This window comes from Bidens hawaiensis, unplaced genomic scaffold (genome assembly GCF_021521415.1).
Source record: "Bidens hawaiensis isolate Kalapana, Puna unplaced genomic scaffold, B.hawaiensis_p1.1 tig00034840_1, whole genome shotgun sequence".
Classification (NCBI taxonomy): Eukaryota; Viridiplantae; Streptophyta; class Magnoliopsida; order Asterales; family Asteraceae; genus Bidens; species Bidens hawaiensis.
Window position 1 is genome coordinate 117,806 of NW_027505338.1, and position 21,651 is coordinate 139,456.

At 36.2% G+C, this 21,651-nt stretch overlaps 2 protein-coding genes across 2 annotated transcripts in view; both read right to left on the bottom strand.

Moving 5' to 3' along the window:
• The window catches only part of LOC143612551 (uncharacterized), a 27,157-nt gene extending 21,321 nt beyond the window's left edge, over positions 1–5,836 (bottom strand). The window contains exons 1-3 of the mRNA XM_077086507.1: positions 5,706–5,836; positions 5,419–5,622; positions 5,250–5,342 (exon numbers count right to left, since the gene is read on the bottom strand). Of these exons, the coding sequence (XP_076942622.1) occupies positions 5,250–5,342; positions 5,419–5,622; positions 5,706–5,723 (315 nt within the window). The 5' untranslated portion in view covers positions 5,724–5,836. The remainder of the gene's footprint in view (positions 1–5,249; positions 5,343–5,418; positions 5,623–5,705) is intronic.
• On the bottom strand, positions 5,706–8,378 carry LOC143612552 (uncharacterized). The gene is made up of 6 exons (XM_077086508.1): positions 8,335–8,378; positions 6,983–7,403; positions 6,817–6,894; positions 6,498–6,736; positions 6,272–6,421; positions 5,706–5,947 (listed from the first exon to the last, which is right to left on the bottom strand). The coding sequence occupies exons 2-4, from the start codon at positions 7,382–7,384 to the stop codon at positions 6,620–6,622; spliced, it is 597 nt and encodes a 198-aa protein (XP_076942623.1). The 5' UTR covers positions 7,385–7,403; positions 8,335–8,378; the 3' UTR covers positions 5,706–5,947; positions 6,272–6,421; positions 6,498–6,619.
• Between the last annotated feature and the right edge of the window lie 13,273 nt (positions 8,379–21,651).

Consider the following 21,651-nt stretch of genomic DNA (forward strand, 5'->3'; position numbering starts at 1 on the left):
CGCTCCTGGTAATCAAGCGAACTTGTGTAACACTTTAACGTTTATCTAACTTGGTTCGTTTAGTGCAGATATGGCTGCTATTGGAAGTGCAGGAGGTGCAGGTGATGACGGTGATGATCACAGACAATTCTTCCCAGCTCATAACCAGTTCATAATACTTGACCCAGATGCAAATGGCGTGGAGGACTATAGGGAGATAATTACTTTTCTCCTGCGCTCACGGATATATCACGCAATAACAACTACCCTGCCTATTTCCCTACCGAATATTGAAGACTTTTGGCAGACGGTAGAGTACGATTGCCGGGTTGAGCCCCCGGTTATGCGAGCCACCGTAAACGGTCAAGTTGTTCAGTTTTCTTCTGAACAAATACGGGTGGCGTTGCGGTTTGGTGAAGAGACGAGGGATGACCCAACGGAGTTTGTTGCGCCATTCCGTGATGGGGCGTTCCTCAGGATGGGGTATTCTGGTCCCTTAGGGGACACACAACGGAGGAAGGGATTCCTTTTAGATCAGTGGCGCTTCCTTATGCACGTCATGATCGTATGTATGTCAGGACGGAAGGCAGGCACTGATGGTATGGGTGCGACAATGCAGTCTGCTATGACGGCGTTGACTTATAATAAAGGATATTCTTTCAGCCAGATGATCTTTTATGAGATCGATAGGCAACGAAGGGCTGTGGCGCGTGAGCGGTTTATAATGTATCCACGATTCCTACAGATGATTTTAAATCATGTGGCTCCGACGCTGCCTCAACGACGCCCTATTCGATACGTGGAAAGTGTGACAAAACGTATCTTTGCACAGTGTCGCACTTCCAGCGCACGAAGCAAGCCTGAGCTGCGTCCCAGGCATACTCCGCTCTTTGGGTACCTTAAAAACCCGGAGTATGTGCCTGCGGCAGGGGACGAGTTCAGAGACCCAAGACCACAACAGGCGGCACCACCCCAGGCTGTATCAGCTGCGCCTGCTGTATCTGCTGCTGTGTCAGCTGCAGAGATTGACCTTGATGCCATGTTGGGAGGCCAAGGAATGTTTGATATGGACCGAGTTGATCCTCAATAGAATATTCAAGTCTCGGGTCCACAGGCTGACTTTGATGATGTGATGGAAGAGGCTAGACGGATGATGGTAACGCATGAGAGAACAGTTGGGAAACAAAAGAGAACTGTTGACGACGACGACGAGGAAGATGATGAAGAAGAAGCTGTGCAGCTGGTGAGAAAGCGTTCACGAAGGGAAAGGACAGGTATGGGTGTAGGAGCTGGAGAGACTTCACGGTTGGTACGTTTTGCTCCACCTGCCTTGTCTGGTATGTTTTTGGTCCCTTCTACAGCACAGACTACAAGCTTAAGCGCTACAGTTGTTCCTGTGGTGGCAACTACTGCATCTGTTAGCATCCCATCCACCACAGCACAACTCTCGGCTCCGGAGATCGTATCGTTGCCGCCTCCAACGCTCACTACGTCGGAGATTGTTGCACAATTCATAGAGTCGACAGTTGTTGCTACCACTGCAGGGTTACCAAGTGTACCACCTGCTGTTACGCCCACTTCAGACTCGGAACGAATAGCTTCACTAGAGCGGATCGTTGCTGAGCAGTCCAAGACTATTCAACGCCTAGTGGAAGCAAATCAACTGCAGGCATCCCTCCTGGTTGAGCACGGGAAAGTTATAGATGCCTTGAAGGTGTTCTTGGCATCTCAGGGGGGGATGAGCTGTAGAGGCGACGAGCTGAGGACGAAAAGAAGAAATGATCAAGACGATGATCCCAATGCACCGGAAGGTGCAGGTGGTGAGTTGCCAAGAACTACTATAGCTCTTGGGGCTTCCACAGCTGAGGGGGAGTCTGCCGCTGGTGATGATGTGGTTGCTGTTGGTGATGATGTGGATGTGGTTGAAGATGTTGAGATTGTTGATGATATGATTGATGCGCTGAAAGAGATGGACGATATGTTAGAGGATGATGAGTTGATAAATGAAGATGATGTTCTGCCAATCGATGAGATCGAAAAGATTGGTGCAGAAATTGTGGTTGAGAATGTGATAGAAGAAGGAGAGATTGTTGAAGAAAATGTAGAGCATGAGATCCCTGTGGTTGAACAGTCGACTATATGTGAAGCTGCTGCGGTTGACAACACTGAGTGGGAAGATCAGCCAAACTGGAAGGAAGGCTGCGCTCAGTGGTTTGTAAAGACGAAGAAGCCAGCAGTACCGACGATGTTCAAAAAGTCGTATAATATAAAGGGATATGCAGAATCAAAGAAGAGAATCATATGCTTGTTGTACGATGAAGAGTTGAAACTATTTGTGATCAAACGTTACGACGGCACTCAGTACTTCAAGAAGATGTTAAGATCCCTGAATACCTTACCGGAGTGTGAGGTGAAAGACTTAGCAAGACTGGGGCTGATAAACGGAAGTGATGATAACATGGCGAGAGTAATTGGGAAAATTGTTTGGAAGGAGGCCATTAAAGATAAAAAGTTTGAACTTCTGAAGCCTCAGAAAGGGAAGTTAGTAGAAGACAAAAATAGAGGGATGAGGGCAGACGGCAAACCATGGATGGTTATGAAGTATAAACCAGTCCGTCATTTAAAAGAAGTGCCGATGAAGGTGATGCCCAAGAACGTCTTGAAAGACTTGAAGTGGTGGTACGTGGATTGTGAAACTGCTGAAGCGGTCATGGAGGATGAAGATGAGCAAGAGATCATGAGAGTGTATGATCCTATGCACTTAGTCAATCTGTCTCAAGCTGACTTGCAGGTACTACATGCTAAGAAGATTTTCTACATTCCTGCTTGGAAAGAGGAAGCTAAGAAGTACCAGAAGTTGGTTTCTGTATGTGTTAGACAGGGAATGCATGCTAGAAGAGATGAAGAGAGAAGACGAGAGATTACAAGACACAAGCTTTGAAGATCAAGACATGAAGCTACTGCCAAGGGGGAGTCTGTTGGTACATAAATGTCAGTAGTTCATAGTCTAGCGTTTGTAATCGAGTCTGTAATGTAATTATGTTTAAGTTTATGTTTATGTATGTAAGCGAAGTTGTCAACAAGTTCGCTTACGCGAACTTGTTGAACAAGCGAAGTTGTCGACAAGTTCGCCTAGGCGAACTTGTTGAACAAGCGAAGTTATGGACAACTTCGCCTGAACATATCGGGCGAAGTTGTCGTGTCTATATATACTGAAGCCGACGGATTGTTTAGGTTACGAGAGAGGAGTCAGTTGTTTGAGTTCAGTGAACGTGCCGAGAGTCTGTAATAGACGTGTTTCAAGTTATAATATATAACGTGTTCGTTTGTATCGCGTGTGATTGTTTTACGTATTCTACGCTCGTAACTACCTACGCAGGGATTCCGCACCTACGTAGATAGCGATATCCCGTGTAAGATCCGTCCGGGAACCTACATTTATGTTCATGAACGTCTAATAACGTGTTGCCACCTTGAAAATGCATGAACCTGATACCCCAGGTCCTATTCTCCTGTTACTTTTTCTATTTTCTATTGTTGATTAGAAAAATAACTGTGACAATTGCAGGCAACGAAGGCCCGATGCAAAGAGGTTTAACCGAACTTGTGGAAGCGGCTCATATTCCCAAACACTTGTGCATGATGACGTGGAGAAAACTATAGGGTGGTTTAACCGAATTTGTGGAAGTGGCTCATCTTCCCTTTTGGGGCAGCTCGAGTTTATTTTATACCGAGGGCATTTTTGGGGGCTGAAATTTGGTTATCATGTTTTTAATACGTGTATCTTGATTATCATGTAACTTTGGTTTAATGGGAATATGGATATTGTAGTTACTTTGTTCGTATCAATCTTTGTGCATTTGCATTTTAAGTATGAAATATGGTTTGCGTGGATGCTTAAATCGTGTGGTTTGCATTGGAACTTGTGTTATGGTTGCTCGTGTCCTTTTCCGGTCTTTCGATTGTTCAGGTTTTAAGCGAGTGTTGTGGAAAGGGTAGGTAGGTTTCACGGGCATTTGTTTTTTAACGAGCTACAAAATAATATGGCGGTAATTTAACTTCCATATTGCAACACTCCTAAGTTATTAGTTCAACTAGACCACTTTCGTCCATAAACATATTTGGAATGCTACTGTAAAATATGACTATGAAAGGGCTCCACGCTAGTTCATGATCAATTCTTTTTATAACTATTTATCATTCAATGTTTTAACCAAACAAATACATTCATTCAGCACAAAATAGTTCAGAGGGGCAAGATAGTCATTTTGTACAGTTATTCAGATGTCTAACCAGACAGACTTTAACTTGTTCAGATCTTACTGGTTCAGAGTCTCTTAACCATTCAGACCTCTTATTCATTCAGCACTTAATGATTCAGCATAAGCCAAACAGCCCCTTAGTATTAATAGGAAGGGAATATTGAAGTTAGTAAGTTATGTATTTTGTTAGAAATTAGTGGCTCTTGCATCATGCAATGAGAGAGGGTGTAACCCTGGGTTGTTAGTGGTCTCTTTCTTTCTCAATCAATCAATCAATCATACCCAGTGAAGTCCCACCGACAGCAAAGCTATAAGTAGGGTCTGGGGAGGGTGGGATGTAGGCACACCGTACCTCTATCCAAAGGGATAAAGAGGTGGCTTCTAGAGAGACCCTCAGCTCTAAGTACATATGTATGGAACAAAAGAAAGGAAATCAAAGTTCAATAGCTATGTAAAGAGCTAATAATAATAATAATAATAATAATAATAATAATAATAATAATATGTATGAAGCATAACAAAGGGGATCAAGTTCAACAGTTATATCAAAACCAATAATACTAATAGTAATAGTAGTAGTAATAATAATAATTATAATAATAATAATAATAATATTAACATACGGGGGGGATACCATTATGGTCTCTTTCTCTCTTTCCTGTAATTCCTTTACACATTCAATCAAACAATTCCCTTCCTACACATCACTGCTCTTACATTTCAAAGTTTTATTCATTTTAGTCAATCTATTCTCCTTTACAATTGATTAATTATTCCTGTTAAATTCATACACTCATCAATTACCAGCAAACAAAAAACGTATTAAGGGATATTTTGATCATCTTTAAAAGAATTTAGCAGAGTAGTTAACCTCCGTCCATTTCAGGGACCAACAGTGTTATGCCCGTGCAAGGGTGTAAAAGTTGTACGTTTTGAAACCTGACTAAAGTTGCAATATCGGTCCTTGTAATTAAATCAAATATTAACAAACTAACAAGTATAATGTACCTCCTCCTCACGTATTCTGGCAAAGCTTTTTTTGCCCGAGGTGTGAATGAACTTTTGTTTTGCACGATTAGCCTTATTTTTGGCACTCATATGCTGCAATATTACAGGAAAATATATAAATATTAATCAAATTACAATTCCCCAAATAAAAATTTGATTAGAAACAAACCTGCCATTGTTCAGAGCTCCAGTGAGAAACAAGAAACGACCACTGATCGGGAAGAACCCGTTTATCACAGTCAACAAGCCGCTCCTCATCCGTCTCGTGAGTATCATAACGAGTAGATTTAAGAAGTGCCTTGAAATTTCTCCATTTAGTTCCAAGTGACATCAGCACCCAATTTCGACAACATTGGTCAACATCAAACTTTGTCTGTTGTGTAAACAGTATATATATATTAAATACAGAAGAAAATAAATCATGAGCCAAATTATAATTGATTATTTTTCAGATACCAGGACTTTCTGCCACATTTTTTCCTTGTTCTCTTCTGGCACTTTACTCCAAGTAGGAAAAGTAAGGGGAGCCAAGTTTCCATCACGGGCCGTCAGGCCCAAAAAGCTGGTTAATAGAGGTGCCTCGGGACCAATAGGCTGGCCCAGATCATTGGTGACGATTTTTATCCGTCCAACTGTACTAAATACTTTGAGACAACGTGTGGGCCCTTGATGGCGCTTCTTTTGAAAATTTGTTGAATCTGCTTTTTAGACAGTTACGGTTTAACCAAGTCAGATATACTGTTTATTTCCCATGTAGTACCAAACATGGTTTTTAAAAAGCGAGACGCAATGTACAACCAGAAGCTGATCTCTTTTAAATATCAGCCTTTTTATTTATCAAAACCGTTCATAATTTCTTCATCTTTTGATAATTTTTTTCATATAAGCCTCTTACACACCCTGACTTTGACCAAATTTGACCATCTTTGGCGTGGATGTGCATGAAACCCCTGACGCGCTTTTTATAACCATGGTGGTAAACCGTAAACCCGTAAAAACCCATTATGGTTAATGAGGAGTACCAGCAGTAGGCTCGTCCTGCTATGGTGAAGACTCTACTTGACTAGAGCTCGGCTGGGGTGGACCAACTAGCATGTTTACAGGCATGGGATAATCTTCTGCTACTTGGTTTGGCTGAATTTTACCAGCAATAGGAGTAACAGGGCTCGGTTCTGTCGGAATTTGCATGTAAGATGATAATACAATAATAATAGAATTAATAATAAGAGTAGCACGTGTTACAAATACCAACAAAAGATGTCGATTGTTCGGTGTCCAATCCTGCTGCTATCCAATGCTTCATGAAGAATGCTTGGACCCGATTCATGAGCTCCAAAATGTAATCACCTTTCTTATTATATTTGATACAATTATACCAATTGTACATCCTTAAACACATCTGCTGCATTCACGTACTTGACACCATTCTCAATATTGTTGAATATGGTACCAAAATCCATTGGTGTATCGATAACATCAAAGTAATCCTGCCATATTCATGATGTATAATCATTGTGTGATACAAGAAACAAGACTTTCCACATGTTAACAAAAGTAATAAACTTACAGGTATTTCCAGTGCAACGGGATCGACAGGTCTGTTAAATGGATCAGCTGCATCCAAACGCATGGTCTTTATAATCACCTACGGTAAAAAAAAAAATAACCACAAACGTTAATGCATAAATTTTACAAAAATTGTCAATGTATATTATAAATATAACGAGTCATACTGATCGGGCAGCATTTAACTCCTGATGGTTGTATTCTATGTTTCGATGTAACAGGCTTTTGTGTCCCTCAAGGTCCATGTCAGCAGGAGGTTGTGCCACCTGTCCATTGCTGACTGGGTTGTTATCAACCAGGCTCGTTGACAGACTAGCTAACCCGCCGTGTTCCTGGGAAATCTCTTTAATAATTGAAACAATCATCTCACGCAATGCGGCCGGGTACTTCTCAATAAGTGACGTGGCAGTTGCGTCTGTTCTCTCGTTAGGTAAAGATTTACCGACGGATGGCCCGCTCATGTTGGTTTCACGAACTCCTGCTTCATCGTTCATCACATCATTTTGAAGTTTATCCTTCGCAGTGGTTGTTTCACGTTTCGGCCTCCCAACTGTACGTTTTCGCTTCATTGCTGTATTTCTAGCGATTCTGAATAAGCCAAAAGTTCGATGAGCTCATGTTAGTCCATATTTTTCCTCTTCAAATAATAATATGCAACAAGAAAGGCTAAATGCTATCAAAAGAATGTTAAACATATACATAACTTGATTAACAGAAATAACAGCTATGCGTTCAAAGAAAACTAATTTGTTTCAAAACCATACTAAGCTGATAATGGGGGTGGTGGCAGGCTTATCCACCTCTTTATTGTAATTGGATCCTTTTCTTTAATAAATATAAGTACATCTAAAAAAACAAAATTACTCTATACCAATCAAACAATCGCAACGAACACAAACAAGCAGGCACATATATGACATACATACAGCCTGTATCTAACACATAGTTGTTCAAAAGATTTGCAGACATCATATACACATTATCAAATTAGCAAAGTTACTGAAGTGAACAAATAGACATCAAATTCCAGGATATTTGAAGCTAATGAAGCACCACTCCAATAAACTTTTTGTTTTAAAACCTGATTCTAGTATTAGGGATATACACAGAAAACTCAACACGTTCCACAAGTTCCCATTTCTCTCTGTTTATTGTTCATATATGTTTTCGATTTATGGATTGGTTTTGTTATTTAGTTATTTACGTTACGAGTTTCACGAATATGTTGCTTTAATTTTAGAAGTGTAGCTTTTTACTTAAAATAAGAAATTGATACATATTCGATTAACCCGAAAAAACATGCGATTTGGGTCTGGCTTCAGGTCTACATGATGTAAAAAACCCGAAATGATCATCATACACAGTGTTAAAATTAAAATTTGTTGGAAATTAAGCAACGAAAAGTGGTAAAAATGATGATAGGGAGCATAAAACAAGTGATTATGATGTAATTAGAAGGTGAATTGAAGCATAATAATAAAAAGTAGAAGAGTGTATGTATGTATGTATGTATGTATACCTGTGCTAGGGTTTTCTCGGCGACTTGGGGAAGATGTCAATAATGGATTAGTTTTGGCTACTGCCGTCTGTTTAAGTTGTACACCTTTGCTGACGCCTCTTATTAGAAAATTACCAAAATAAATAGACATGTCTATTTTAACCTATAGCTCTTCAATCATTGGTTTTTTAACCAATAAACAACTGACACGTCACCGAAGCTGGCTAAGGCGGCTAAGCCTTAGCCGCCACTTTATGGGCACGACATTTTATGAAAAGTAAACAGGTCCCACCTTTAGCCAATAAAAATTCGACACGTGTCAAAGGCGGCTAAACTTAGTCTACATCTATGTTTATTTAGCCGGCATCTTTGACTCTTAGCCGGCTTCGTGATACGTGTCTATTTAGTTAGTCGGCTCCAACTCGGCTTGTAGGCTAAGGCTTCGCTTAGCCGCCTTCTTTTTTTTCATTTAGCCGTCTAGTTTTAGCCACCAAAATTGAATATTTTACCAAACTTACCAACTCTATTAAATATTTAGCCGGCTTCACTTAGCCTTCTTCTTAACCGGTGTAAATTTAGCCCCCAAAATTAAATATTTTTACCTACTCAATTAATTATTTAGCCGGCTTCGCTTAGCCATCAATTTTTTCTCCTAGCCGGCATGTTTTTGCCATCAGAAATAAATACATTTACCTACCCAAATTTAACTTTTCACAAACCATTTTTATAAAACCATATAACCATTTTCACTACATCTTATAAAACCATCTTCACCCTCTCAAACTTTTTTACTTTCTTATCACAAGATCCTCATTTTTTTAAAAAACTATGTTTGTTAACGTCGTCGTTTATAGTGGTGGGAATTGGCATGTTGTTGATCGGGTTGTTGAATATCTTCCGGTTGATTGCATGAAACGCGTTTTACAGATAAGTACAAATATTACTTACGATTATTTAATTTCTTTAATTTCAAAAAAGTGTAATCTTCAAAATATTACAAGATTATCGTATAAGATGTCTACGTTTACTGATCCAGTCGATTTAGTGAAAGATTGGGATATAAAGTTTATTTTAGAAACGACGTCTAAAAATATTTTTGAAATTTTTTAAGATGTTTGTTGTTCAAGAAATCCGTGTTGGTTCATCTATCCAAAACTAGAAACGTGTTTCTGTTGGTTTGTCAAAGATACTTGTTTCGAGTGGTTCATCTAGCCAAATACCTTTTTTTGGAAATGAAGAAATTCCTATTGATTTAAATATTCTTGTCGATTATTTTCAGCCGTATTCTAAATGTCCAGATAGTAATATGTTTTCACCCCGGAATCCAAGTATGATAAAAGACCAGTCATAATGCCAGACAATTTTCCGTCGAATAGTAAAGATGGTGTGTCGGTTATTGGTAGTTGTTTAAAGGATTCATGTTTCAAAGATAAAGGATTCGACGTTAACAAACATATTTTTTTTAAAAATGAGGATCTTGTCATAAGAAAGTAAAAAAGTTTGAGATGGTGAAGATGATTTTATAAGATGTAGAGAATATGGTTGTATAGTTTTATAAAAATGGTTTGTGAAAAATTAAATTTGGGTAGGTAAATGTATTTATTTCTGATGGCAAAAACATGCCGGCTAGGAGAAAAAAATTTGACGGCTAAGCGAAGCCGGATAAATAATTAATTGAGTAGGTAAAAATATTTAATTTTGGGGGCTAAATTTACACCGGCTAAGAAAAAGGCTAAGTGAAGCCGGCTAAATATTTAATAGTTGGTAAGTATGGTAAAATATTCAATTTTGGCGGCTAAAACTAGACGGCTAAATGAAAAAAAGAAGGCAGCTAAGTGAAGCATTAGCCTACAAGCCGAGTTGGAGCCGGCTAAGAAGGAATATTTGGAGCCGGCTAACTAAATAGACACGTATCCCGAAGCCGGCTAAGAGTCAAATATGCTAAATAAACATAGATGTAGGCTAAGTTTAACCGCCTTTGACACGTGTCAAATTTTTATTGGCTAAAGGTGGGACCCGTTTACTTTTCATAAAATGTTGTGCCCATAAAGTGGCGGCTAAGGCTTAGCCGGCTTCGGTGACGTGTCAGTTGTTTATTGGTCAAAAAAACAATGATTGGAGAGATGTAGGCTAAAATAGACATGCCTGTTTTGGTAAATTCTTGGTCAAACATGTTTATTTTGGTAATTTTCCCTCTTAATAATCCCACGTATTATACTTCTACAAATATTTTAATTTAACGTGAAAAACGTATAAATAACTCGATAACAAGTTGACATCGGGTATATAAACAAAACTAAGTAGAAAAATATTGGATAAATTCACTTAAAATAAAAGTAGGAAAAAAAACTTCACCTCGAATAAAAATTGTGTAAAAATAGTATACACTTATCAGAAAACTATATAGTATTTTTATATTCTTATGCAACTAGTATTTAAACTCGTCGCGATTGCAGCGAAAGGCATAGAGTTGAGAAAAAAAATAATTTTGTTATGAAAACACATATAAAAACAGTTTTGTTATGAAAATACAAAGTGCAATAACGTGACCGCTTGTTCTTTCTTTGAAAGCTCCCTTTCGTTCCAACTCCTATGCATTTCAACAAATGTTCTCGCAAGATGGTAATTTACAAACATCAATATATTACTTAGGTGGTGTTTGTTTTTTCCCAAAAGAGCTTCATGGCCTCTTCTGTCTGTGTCGCGCAGACCACGCGCAGACATTGTCCTCTGTAGAGTGTTTGTTTTTCCGAAGACGTTTCATTAAAAAACTTTTGCGCGCCCACTTCCTGGTGTAGACATAGTCCAACCACTTCTAGCCTCTTCAACACATACTCATCAGACTTCTCTCTCAAACCCTAATCTCCTCTCTCTAACCCAGCCACCTCCACCACCATATCAGCCGCCTCCACCACCATACCAGCCACCGCCACCACCATACCCTGCGTCGCCACCACCATACCTGCGCCACCATCATACCATCTACCTTGGTGTGTTTATTTCTTCACCATTATTGTAATTGTTATGTTATTACTAGTTTGTTGTTAAATAAAGTTTGTAGTTTTTTGTTAATTGTTAAAGTTTTTTGTTAATTTTGTTAGATTGTTATTAGTTTGTAGAAAGTTTAGGTTTGATGAATTATTGTTATTAGTTTGTAGTTGAAAAATGCTTGTAGAAAGTTTAGGTTTGATGAATATTGTTATTAGTTTATTGTTGAATCAAGTTTGTAGAATTTTCTTAATTGTTAAAGTTTTTTGTTAATTTTGTTAGATTGCTATTAGTTTTTTATTTAAATTTTAGTTTATTTTAGCAGTCCGCAGACGTTAAAAAACAAACAGTCTTCTTGTTGCAGACTGCATAGGTTTGGTCCACCTCTTCTACTACAGATGTTTGCAGATATAATCCGCAGACTACATACATTGTATATTTGAAAAAATAAACAACACCTTAGTAGTTTGTCCACATTTAAATATTGTTACATTATACAAAACCATAAAGTTGAAATAGCAAGTTTTCCAACTTGTATTCCCATACCCTAAACAAATTTAAATAGTTCCAATGTTAAGACAACTATAGCACAACACTAATAACGTATACATGTGACAAAACATAATCATAAAGTAAAATGAATTAACTTGTTTTAGATCTCCAAAAAAGCAAGAAGATGCATTCCAAAACTGTCACACCCTGACCAAAGACGGAACATGTCGGGGCGTAACATATTGATTGGACAGTAGCTCAGAATACACTAATTAAAGCGACAATAATTATTTAATTTCATTAACATCAAACAAGTACACAAATTCAATAATAAGAAACAATTACATCATGCTTTTGCAAGTTGAATAATATCCTAAGGTAAAACTAAAATCTTCAATCTTGAACAACGTAAATTACTTGTACCTGTAACATGTATAAAAATAGAGTTTGTCAACACGAATGTTGGTGAGAATACATAAGTTTTAGTTGAGATATATATATAGATAAAAACCACAATTCATATGTTAATGTTAAGCATTACAATTCCTATGAAAATGTAAACAACTGAAATAGATGTGGACCTGTTCCAATTGATACAAAAATCAATGTACTTGGGTAAATGTATGATCATACTAGATGAGAATAGATGAGGATGACATAACAACCACCAAACATAAAATAAACACTTAAACACATAGAACATAGTCATAGATATTGCAATCATCACACATAAACATATAACAAATTGTGTTTGAAATAGATGTAGAAACAAAATAATAAAAAAAGTTGAATAAGGTATTCAAGCTACCCCCAAATATAAAAGATGGAAAGGGGGTATGTAAACTCACCTGAAATATAGAGGCGGTAACGGATAGATGGTTCAAGCAAATTGATAGGTCACACGAGAATCCCGAGTTGTCCTAATTTAAAAGTATTTTCGAAGTAAACATCTTAACGAGGATAACAAACAAGATAACGAGTATTTGGAATTTATAACGAATTTGGGATCGTTCTAAGTTTATATGTAAACTTGTAGTGGGTTTAAACTTTTTTTATAAATAAAAATAAAATGAAAATAAATTAACCAATTTTTCTTGCAATAAATCTTAAACTACTAAGGAAAATATTTTAGTGACGAGATAATTATATTTAAAAGTTTGAAGGTGTTTGGTTTGATAAAATGTGTCACAACTCTTAACAAAGTATTAGGTTAATTATAATTATATTATTATTATTACTATTATCTCGGTTTGATTTTCAAATAAAGATAATAAACATTAGTTGATGACAAAATTATACACATATTCATATATATATATATATATATATATTAATGGGCAAGTTAAATGAAAATTTTTATTTGAACAACTAAAAGTCCGGTTCATTAAGCGGGTGAGAATTTATCATTAGTTTATAAACTTTTTATTAATTTACAACAAAATAAAAGATATTCTTTAATCAAAACAATTAAATAATAAAAAAAGGAATAAAACCGGATCAGGGGGTTCGAACCCGCGCCCTGACCTGTCTCTGGGAACTCACAAATCACGCACCAGCCAACTGGGTTTGTGTAACAACATGTTTAAAGGATGGGACCAAAACTATATAACAAGATTTCTCAATTAGTTCTCAACCCTTTAGAACCCTAAATCGATAAAACCTCAAATTGACGAGCATACACCCTCTGTTGATTCAAAATGACAGAGGGGTTTTAACACTCAGCCAAAACTGATTATGAGACAAATAACAATTACCTTATACGAGTGCGAATTGTAGGATATCGGCGAGTTAGGGTTATCGGCCACGAACGGGTTCAGTACTCGATGTTACACGGCTTCTAGGTTTCAATTGGTTTAGGGTTATGATTTGTAATGTGTTACGCAGTAAGTAGGATAATTCAATTGATTTATAGGCATCAATTTATAGGGTTCTAGTCAGCCGCGAGTTCGTTAGGGACGAATATTCGAATCAATTTGCTGTCAGTTAACCATATATAACATATCATTGATCTCGTGATGGACAAGAAATATGCTACCAAATCAAATCCCGGGATCTAAGGAATGGATTGATGTCGGAATTAACGAGAGTTGGGGGGGGGAGGGGGGTTGTTCTTGCGTCGGTGGGAGGGAAAAGAAATAAAAAAGAAAAAAAAATTTAATATATTTTGCAAATTAATCCCTAAGCTTTAACTGTTTAAATAAAGTAGGGTAAAACATGGTTTGGGGTCAAAACTGTACATGACTAAAAGTTATTATACTAATTCAAGTAATAAACGAATTCGAGTGACGCACAGACAAAATAAAGACAAAACTCATAAAATAAATAATAGTTCGTTCTTTTTAATTATAAAGCGCAGATCCAAAAGAGTAAATAAAAAAATTCAAAATTAAAACGGCCCGGATTTTAAATTCAAAATTGACGAATGTTACAAAAACTAACGAAGTGCGAAACTTAAGAATCCCCACCTTGTAAACAACCAAATTATATTGTCTGATAAATTTGGACAAAAAAAATCCATTGTAGAGGCCCCAAAAGCCAAGTCCTAGCTGCCGTCGTATCCACCTAAACCACCGTCACAACAGACCTTCTCTGTTCCAGTCTATAGTAGTGGCATCCATTCTCGTGATAGTAGTGGCAACCAACATCATGACGGAAGGCAGAGGAACTGTCACATGAGAAAGCACTCAAGAAAAACCAACAAATAATTTTGATGCTTAGATGTGAAAAGACACATACCATTAAACATATTTCTTTGATGCGACCAGAACATGTCAATCATGACTGGCGTCGCTGTCAAGATGTTTAACGGTACGTGTCTCTTATCATGTTTAGCAGCTGATGAATTAAATAATGTTCTGTATTGGTGGTGTTGTAGGTACAGTAGATGGTTGCTTTAGCATAGTGTTATTTATCAATGCTATTTAATTTGCTGTCAAGATGTTTAACGGTACGTGTCTCTTATCATGTTTAGCAGCTGATGAATTAAATAATGTTCTGTATTGGTGGTGTTGTAGGTACAGTAGATGGTTGCTTTAGCATAGTGTTATTTATCAATGCTATTTAATTTGCTGTCAAGATGTTTAACGGTACGTGTCTCTTATCATGTTTAGCAGCTGATGAATTAAATAATGTTCTGTATTGGTGGTGTTGTAGGTACAGTAGATGGTTGCTTTAGCATAGTGTTATTTATCAATGCTATTTAATTTGCTGTCAAGATGTTTAACGGTACGTGTCTCTTATCATGTTTAGCAGCTGATGAATTAAATAATGTTCTGTATTGGTGGTGTTGTAGGTGCAGTAGATGGTTGCTTTAGCATAGTGTTATTTATCAATGCTATTTAATTTGATTAATAAATATATGTTGGGGCATTACAGGGATGATGTTTGTGATTTTTAGCTAATATTTTGTTACTTTAATACCTACATATAAAACTTTGTAGAATCTGCAGTAACAAAGACAAATAAATGTGATCATGACAATGTCTCCTTGCGTCGTTTCGTCTCTGACGAGGTGACCCTTTTCTGACCTTAGGGTGATCTAAACTGGCTTTTGTCTGTGGAAGACTTTACTTAGATGCAATGTTTTCAGATCCGGCCCAGACGTTGACCCGGACTTCTTAGCGGGTCAAAGGTCGGACCAACCCGGGAGGGCGAACCAGTGTTGACCCGGATGACTCGTAAATACTTATTATATTTATATATATAATCCAATATTAATTAATAATTATTACAACTTCCATTTGACACTATGGTTGGGTTTCAAAACACTGCTTAGATGTTACGAAGTGACTTTGTGTTAAGATATTGTTTAGTATTACGACTTAACCATGCAAGCAATTGCTACACCATGACTGCAACATAAAGTGTCAAACTAAACAACACCACCAACCAAGAAAAGCCCAACAAATCTCAAGATAAAGAAAGCGATAATTAAAGCAACAAAACCGACCATAAACATATGCAATAAGGAAAATGTAAAATGACGCCATAGGTGTCATTGTATGACCGACGACAACGAAAAAACCCAAATTAGATAGACCGCAGGCAACGATAGCAGACGTGGTCAAAAAACGAGTCTGTGTCACAACAAAGCAACACAAATTGAAGTTAAATATGTAAAAACTCATAATAGAGCAGCACAAAAAGTGCAGCTCAACATTTTATGCCGGTGGAGAGAGGCGGCAAGAGGCTACCGGATCACCGCTACCTAGGGTTTCCAAACACGAGAAAGACTAGCCAGTAGGTCAACCACCTCCTCCCCTCGACTCCCAACACGCTACAGCACCACAAACCCTACGAAACATCGCCACGTCGGCCCCACACAAGCCGACCACCGAACCCCCACCATCAGCACACTGCATAGGTTTTCCAAATCGACTCCTGATGTGCTAAAAGTAGTCTAATTATTATTAACTAAAAATAAGCTAATCTAGACACTAAGTAATAATTCTAGACTCTTAACTTAACTAAAACTACTAACCGACAAGTGAATCGGTCGACTCTAGTACAGCTAAGTAAGTCCGGATATCAACCCACGAGACTTTTTAAATTGCATTAACTAGCTAACTTAGACTTAACTATTGACGCAACTATTTATTTATTATTATTAAGGGGATTTTACTAATAACTATATTTAACTAATTAAAACTATTTAATAAAACTTAAGACGACTTAACATGGACTTAATTCAAATGATGACGAATAACCACCTAGGCTAGAATCCCTAATGCATCAATTATCAAATGGTTGGAAAATGCTAGTTATGGAACCGGGATCTTAAACTATTCACTTAATGGGAAACCGAACAGGACCTTTGACCCTTCTCAAGAAGACACCTATGGAATCCTAATAAGCTATTAAAATTACCGGTTTTTATTAGACTCATTTACGATCGCTAATTTATTTTATGACAAGTACCTCTATAAGAAATCCTACCTTACAGCGCGGAAATTAAAGGTAGTTAAAGAATTCACTCGACTAGATAAACAAAGCTGATAAATCAAACCTAGACGGACTCCTTACGAAGAACTAAATCTAGCAATTTAAACAACCAAGACTTATCATATAATCTATCACCTTACAGCTATTTAGATTAGCAGCACACTTAAGTCTACTTGATTTATTAATATTGTTCCTATGGTATTATTGCCAATCAACCATAAACTAGTCAAAACACACAGTAGATGACCTAACAGAATCCTATTATATGACAGACAATCACCAAGGAAACTGTGAAACAATAAAATTCACCAAACAAACTTAAGCACACATATGCATCGAACGAAAAATCAAGAAACCTGTTACTTAGTCATAAACCATAACAAAAACAAAATCCAAACAAAAATCCAAAATCAACAAAAGTTCATCATAACCTATGCAGTCTAAGGGTTTAGCCAACAACCATACTCAAAAACAAAAGAAAATAACTTGGTTCAAATAATGAATTCGTAATGATAATAATAAATTCAAACCAATAATAATGATGTTTGGTTGAGTAGGTGTTGAACCCAGGCGCTCTCCGCCAGGGACGGATTTATTCCAATGAGTACCGGGTCAAGCGAACCAGGTGTTTTTCGAACCGTAGTGGAGCATTTAATAGCGACTTTTTTAGCGAACCAGGTGTTTTTCGAACCGTAGTGGAGCATTTACTTGACCCGAACCGTTAAACCAATCCGAATCGTCAACCCGACCCAATTTTTTTATACGCGTTCTTATATATTTAGAGCATCTTAAAATAGCGAACCAGATAAAAAAAAATTCTAAATCCGTCACTGCTCTCCGCTCGAACCAACTTGTGCTTCGCTCTCTTTCTTTCTTTACTTTACTTCACGGCTGCCTCCAATCCCTACGTCCGATCTCCAAAACCCTTTTCGTAGAGTTCTCCAAAACCTTACAATTGCCGTTTCTCTTCTGACCACATCCTGTTCTTTTTAAATTCCAACACATGGGCTTAGATTACCACCATTATGCGGGCGTTTAATATCCTACGTAGAATTCAAATAAAGCCACCGATAATATATAAAATTGAATTTTAGAAGAATAAAACCTCAACATACTTACTTTGACGTCACATTTAATATAAATACACTTAATGTCAATTGCAAGTAAATGTGAGTTATACTATTAAATTCTAATTCACAACTAAACATTAACATAAATCAAATATATAATCAGTAGAATATAATTTAGCTCATTCTTTTGAAACCTTTAGAACCCAATACAAACCAATTAAAAGTAATATTTATTAAAAACCAACTCAAATACAAATAAAAAGTAGGAAAAATGGTAATATAAAATATGTATAATTTAGACCACATCAACTCTTATTCCTACTGTCTCTACATGACAAACCTTGCACCACGACAAAACCCTAAATCAGGTGATTCTAAAACCGATCTGGGAGATGCGAGAACGGTATGATGATGACGGTCGTGGTTGAAGACAGGTGGTATACCGTTGACGGTGATGCAGGGGCGGACCTACGGCTTGACCGCAGGGGATGCCGTACCCTGTGATAAAAAAAGAATTAGTGTTATATATACGAAAAAATCTCGGCCGACCCCTGTAAAATTTTGACACCGGCCCCAGTGAAATATTGAGAAACGAAGGACAAAAGATAGAAAGGAGAAGAAAAAATACCGCCGGAAATATTTCCGACGATGTGGAGTTGCAGCGGCACCTGAGAATTTGATTTCTAGAAGGAGAAGTTGATATTAATTAAACTTTTATTAAATGTTTACTTATTTGGACACCTTACTTTTCCTTTTGTCTTTTCTAATTTATTTATTTTTCTTTCTTTTCAATGATATAATTATAGCCTATAGGACATAGATTATTTAAAACAAACTTAAAGTATTGTTTTTATTCTTGAGTTATGCATACGTTTTTTTAGTTTTTTTTATTGAATTAGCTGATTTTTATTTACATTATTTTTTTTGTTATCTTATTATTTTTTATATTTGACTCTACGTAATATATATATATATATATATATATATATATAAGTTTTTTTTTTCTCGTTGTGTTTATATAGAGATTATTCAGATTTTTATCGCATACGTAAATCAATGTGTTTCAATGCGTCTCGTGATTGACGTAATATTGTTTTGTATTTATAACCTTTTTTGTTTTATCTTTCTTTTTATGTGACCCGACCCGAAGATACAAATATATATATATATATTCAACGACAGACAACCGATTCCCAAAATTTCCGACCACTGTGAAAAAAATTCATGGATCCGTCACTGGGTTGACAACTGCGATCTTATCAACATAGAAATAAGAGATGGTGATGAAAAAGTAGCTAGATAGAGAGTTGCATATAAGAGAAATTAACAAGAAACATACGTGTAACCTAAAGAAGGTAACTTGTAACAAAAGACCACATATATATGCACCGTCAAAAGAGGCACATGTATAGAAAAAAAAGGACGTTACAATTCAGTAGCAGCATGTATAGCTATTTAAACACAATTTACAACCAAAGGAGCAGAAACTACAACCAATATAGCACGTTTTTTTTTGTTAACAAAGTTGTCTTTTTAATATATACTAGTACTTAGACCCCCCGCGTTGGGGGGGGGGGGGGTTGGGTGGGTGGGTTGTAAAACAACGCTAAAGGTTGGAGATTCAATACTCGATGAGTATGCAAAATCCCTTTGTCATTATCAACAACCTATCCATGCAATACCTCAATTCCTACGGGTTCATGCTACTGGTGATTATACCAACCTGTTTTGTGACCCAACAATTAGTCAGTTTATGTTTTAGTGGCTTAATTTTGAAACAAAGTGTAATTACACTGCTGAGATTTATCATATTGAATTATATTGAGGAAAGTAAATAACTCTCATGTATACGGATGCGAACTTAATTTCTTTGAATGATAAAAAACATAAAAATTAACATTTTGTCTCAATAAAAATAAAGAACCAAGAGGTTAATCAACCAACAAAATCCATTTTGTAAGGGTTTTAGTTTTCAATTAATATCTTCTTCAGTAACATTTAGATTCTTCATAAATTGGGTTTACATGCATTATTCTAATCTTTTACTAGAATTTTAGAATTATACGTTAAAACACTATCATCACTATTTCCTTCCAACCCTTTCTCCACTAACACCATATCATGAACCCTAATACCTACTCTCTCTCTCAAGTCACTGATCATCGGAACCACCGTCACCACCAAACCATTCTCTCCTTTTCTTTCTACATCCTAACCCTCCATTTTTCTATCCTAAAAAACCCAAAACCAAATCAACAGTGGTTGTCACATTACCGGAATCGGAAATGACGATTGCAACCATTCGTGCCGACCTCCGACGACCATCATCAGCTTCTAATCGGCAGCCAGAGCAAATAAATGGAATTGCCATTTTCACCCAAACCTTATCCATTTTAATGCAAGGACTGGCGAAAAAGGAGATGGACGTTTCGACTATTTACAGAGAGAAAGAAAGAGTAGAGAGAGGTTAATTGTGTCATTTTCCTTTCTCTCCCTGTTGTCACAATTAAAAGTAAAGAAAGATGCATGGTGAAGAGAGAAAGGGATTCAAAGGAGATACATGCATGTCATAGGTGTAAAGTTTAAGTTCCATGTGGAGAATAAATAGATGAATACCAAATGTACTACATGCTAAGACAAAAGTACATAATTTAAAGCATAATTGAAAGACACGGTGATTCTGTGAGTTTTAACAACATTGCAATTGTAAATTAAGTTCATTTCAGAAGTGATATTATAGGGAGAAGTGCGAGAAGTGATCTCAACCATTAATTATTAATCAATGGTTGAAAAATTATTGCATTTATTATAATTAATGAACTAGAATAGTAACAAAGTTTCAAAAATGTTTCAATTAGGTCACTCAACTTTCATATTTTATTAAATTAAAGGTTTTGACATGTTTTTTTAACGTTTTTAGTTTTTGTTTCACATAGGAAATCTTTTTATCTTTATTTTTATGTTGACGTTGAGTGGCGACGTGGATTCTATTTTTTATTTTTGAATTTTAATATAATTAACATTTTTTAATTTTTTTAAAAATATAACTACATATATTGCAAATTCCGACCCCCACATCTTATCCTTCATTTCTTTCTTAACATACAAAAAAATCGGTGAGACTCGATTTGAAGATTTAGTGACCTGATTTGAGAAAAATATGCATGAGTGACTTAATTGGAACACTTTTAAAAGTTGGTTACTATTCTATGAGATATTCCCTTAATTATAATAGGGTAGTTAGGTAGAATAAAATAATTCATCATTTAACTTATCTCATCTATCCCTAAATAAAAGCTTAAGAATTTATGATTTGTAAGTTACAATTTATTTATTTTTATTATATGTTAGTGTAAGATTTAATTTTGCTCTTTTTTCACCAATAAAATGTTTTTAATTTATAACATTTAGGAAAAATAGTATCTTCATCATTGATTGATATTTTGAAAAAAAAATAATTTGAAGACGTGTAAGACAGAAAAAAATGTGTACGAATACACTAGAATGTGTAGGAAAAGAAATAAGATGTGTAGGAAAAAAATTAAGTTGCGTATGGAAAAAATAGAAATGTGTAGGGAAAAAAATGAATATGTGTAAGAGAAAATTTAAAATGTGTAGGAAATGTTTGAATATGCAGCGTAGGAAAAATTGAAGATGTGTATGACGAAAGAAAAGCGTGTTCGGCGAAATTGTAGATGTGTAGGAAAAAAATGTTGTGTATTAGAAAATTAAAGATGTGTAGAATAAAAAGTAACATATGTATGAGAAAATAAAAGATGTGTATGAAGAAATTAAATATGCTTAGGAAACATTTGAAGATGTGCAGGACGAAAAACATGCGTACGAA